The following is a 2006-nucleotide window of genomic DNA, read 5'->3' as shown; positions in this document are numbered from 1 at the left end:
AATTGTTAAGTTTCTCTTTTTCTTTTTTTAAATAAAATTCTGTAGATATTGGAAAATTTGAAAATTTCTTTGTCACAGATATTTTAAATTGTAAATTTCAATAATTGACCAAGGATATTGGAAAATGGGAGTTTTCACGATTCTTCCACTTAATAATTCAATAATTTCCAATAATTTCGACTTTCTACGTTTAATTGTTAAGTTTCTCTTTTTCTTTTTTTAAATAAAATTCTGTAGATATTGGAAAATTTGAAACTTTCTTTGTCACAGATATTTTAAATTGTAAATTTCAATAATTGACCAAAGATATTGGAAAATGGGAGTTTTTCCACGATTTTTCCACGTTTTGATAGTTGCATTTCGCGCGCTAAGATTTTTAACGGAGGATTTTTCGTCGATGTGAAGTAAAATTCAAATGAAAGCTGGAAGATACGTGGAAGATATAAATTTGCAATCTCTTCAGATCCATCCTCAATGGACAGCGTGCAGTAATTATTCATACGACGTCAGCGTCGTGCACCAGCAGAGTGTTAATTCGAAGAAAATTAAGCAATTTATTATTCAAATTTTGGTTCCTACGATTTACCAACCAGTTAAAGCCACGATGGCTGTTGATCAGGACGGTAATTAGCATCGTTTTCGTTTCGTTGCGCTTAATAGAAAACCGGAAGTTGTCGATATTATTAATGTATATATATATATATTTAATTTAAGCATCTCAATTTAATAAACAATAATAGAAGCTTTAGAAAGTGAAAATAGTGCATTAATATTTTATTTTATAATATTTAGAAATATTTAGATAAAATTTGTACAATTCGATACACGATAGTGAATTTAATAATTTAATAAATTTTTTGATTTGGTAAATTTAGATTTTTGATTCATAAATTGATTTGCCACTTTTTAGATATTTAGATTTTTTTTTAGTTTAATTTAATTTAATTTAATTTAATTTAATTTAATTTAATCGTTGAAGAATTTAATTTTAATCCTCCGTTAATGTGAGATTTTTCGGGCATTGTAACATTGAAAATTTTCTGGAACTGAAAACTTTTTTTTAAATCGCGCAAAAATTAATTTATTTCACAGATTTGAGATAGAGAAAAGTGTGATTTATGATAAATTGCGTTAAAATTTCGTTCTCTATTGAAAAAATAATCGATTTTTGTATCAGGTAAAGGTAGCACTACTAACAATTCTCGTGAATACAACGGGTAACCAACAAACGAATGCGGTTCCTGAAAATTCTGCCGCATCCACGAATGGTGGCACGCCCAAGGTAATAATAAATAATAAATAATTAACTATAAAAAAAAAATCTCTTTCTCTTTCTCAAGAAAGATGATACAAAATTTCAACACTTTTCTAGATAATTTTTTGAGGTTTCAATTAATTATTGATTCACCAAATCTATCTAAAATTATTTTCCTTTTTTTTTTTTCCATTTTGAATTGTAAAAAATTCCAATTCTTTTGCTTAATTTATTATATTGAACTCGTACATACTTAAACGGTAAACAAATAAAGAGAAAAAAAAATCAGCATATAATTTTCTCTCTTGTAAAAAAAAAAGCATACCACTCAAAAGAAAAAAAAAAAAAAAAAAAAATCACATTTCCAAATAATCGATATTCCAATAATCAAATACAACAGCAGCTTACGAGTTTCACACGAACGATTCAATTTGTCAAATTACAATTCCGGGGGAAAAAATATATTTTTTTTTTTTTTCTAAAATAAAATCTCCCTCGCCATCACGATCATAGCACAATTTTTGTCGATGTCGAATCCTTGAATTTAAAAAAAAAAAAAAAAAAAGATCCCTGTTGCAATTTTTTTTATTATCCTCTTCGTCAAAATAATTCAAATCCTTCCACGAAACGAAACGAATCGGTGTACGCACGACCACCGATTCATTTCTCCTCGTAACCTCGTTCGCATTGTTCGAATCCCCGCCACCTCATTATCAGAGACACCTTGCGCGGAATACGCGCGACAATCACG

General features: G+C 28.3%; 2 protein-coding genes across 5 annotated transcripts in view; one reads left to right on the top strand and one right to left on the bottom strand.

Moving 5' to 3' along the window:
* Positions 1-2006, bottom strand: part of LOC102670698 (midasin) — a 115876-nt gene that overhangs the window by 97315 nt on the left and 16555 nt on the right. The window lies entirely within an intron of this gene.
* Positions 1-2006, top strand: part of LOC102680688 — a 56083-nt gene that overhangs the window by 51143 nt on the left and 2934 nt on the right. For 3 of the 4 annotated variants that reach the window (XM_006608665.2, XM_006608668.2, XM_031513831.1), the window contains exon 5: positions 1178-1282. The exons of the other annotated variant lie outside the window; for it this stretch is intronic. In XM_006608665.2, the coding sequence (XP_006608728.1) occupies positions 1178-1282 (105 nt within the window). The remainder of the gene's footprint in view (positions 1-1177; positions 1283-2006) is intronic. 4 annotated transcript variants of the gene reach the window in all.

The sequence above is a fragment of the Apis dorsata genome, unplaced genomic scaffold, assembly GCF_000469605.1.
Source record: "Apis dorsata unplaced genomic scaffold, Apis dorsata 1.3 scaffold_41, whole genome shotgun sequence".
Lineage (NCBI taxonomy): Eukaryota > Metazoa > Arthropoda > Insecta > Hymenoptera > Apidae > Apis > Apis dorsata.
The sequence above is the reverse complement of the archived record's forward strand: the minus strand, read 5'-3'. Positions and strand labels throughout refer to the sequence as shown.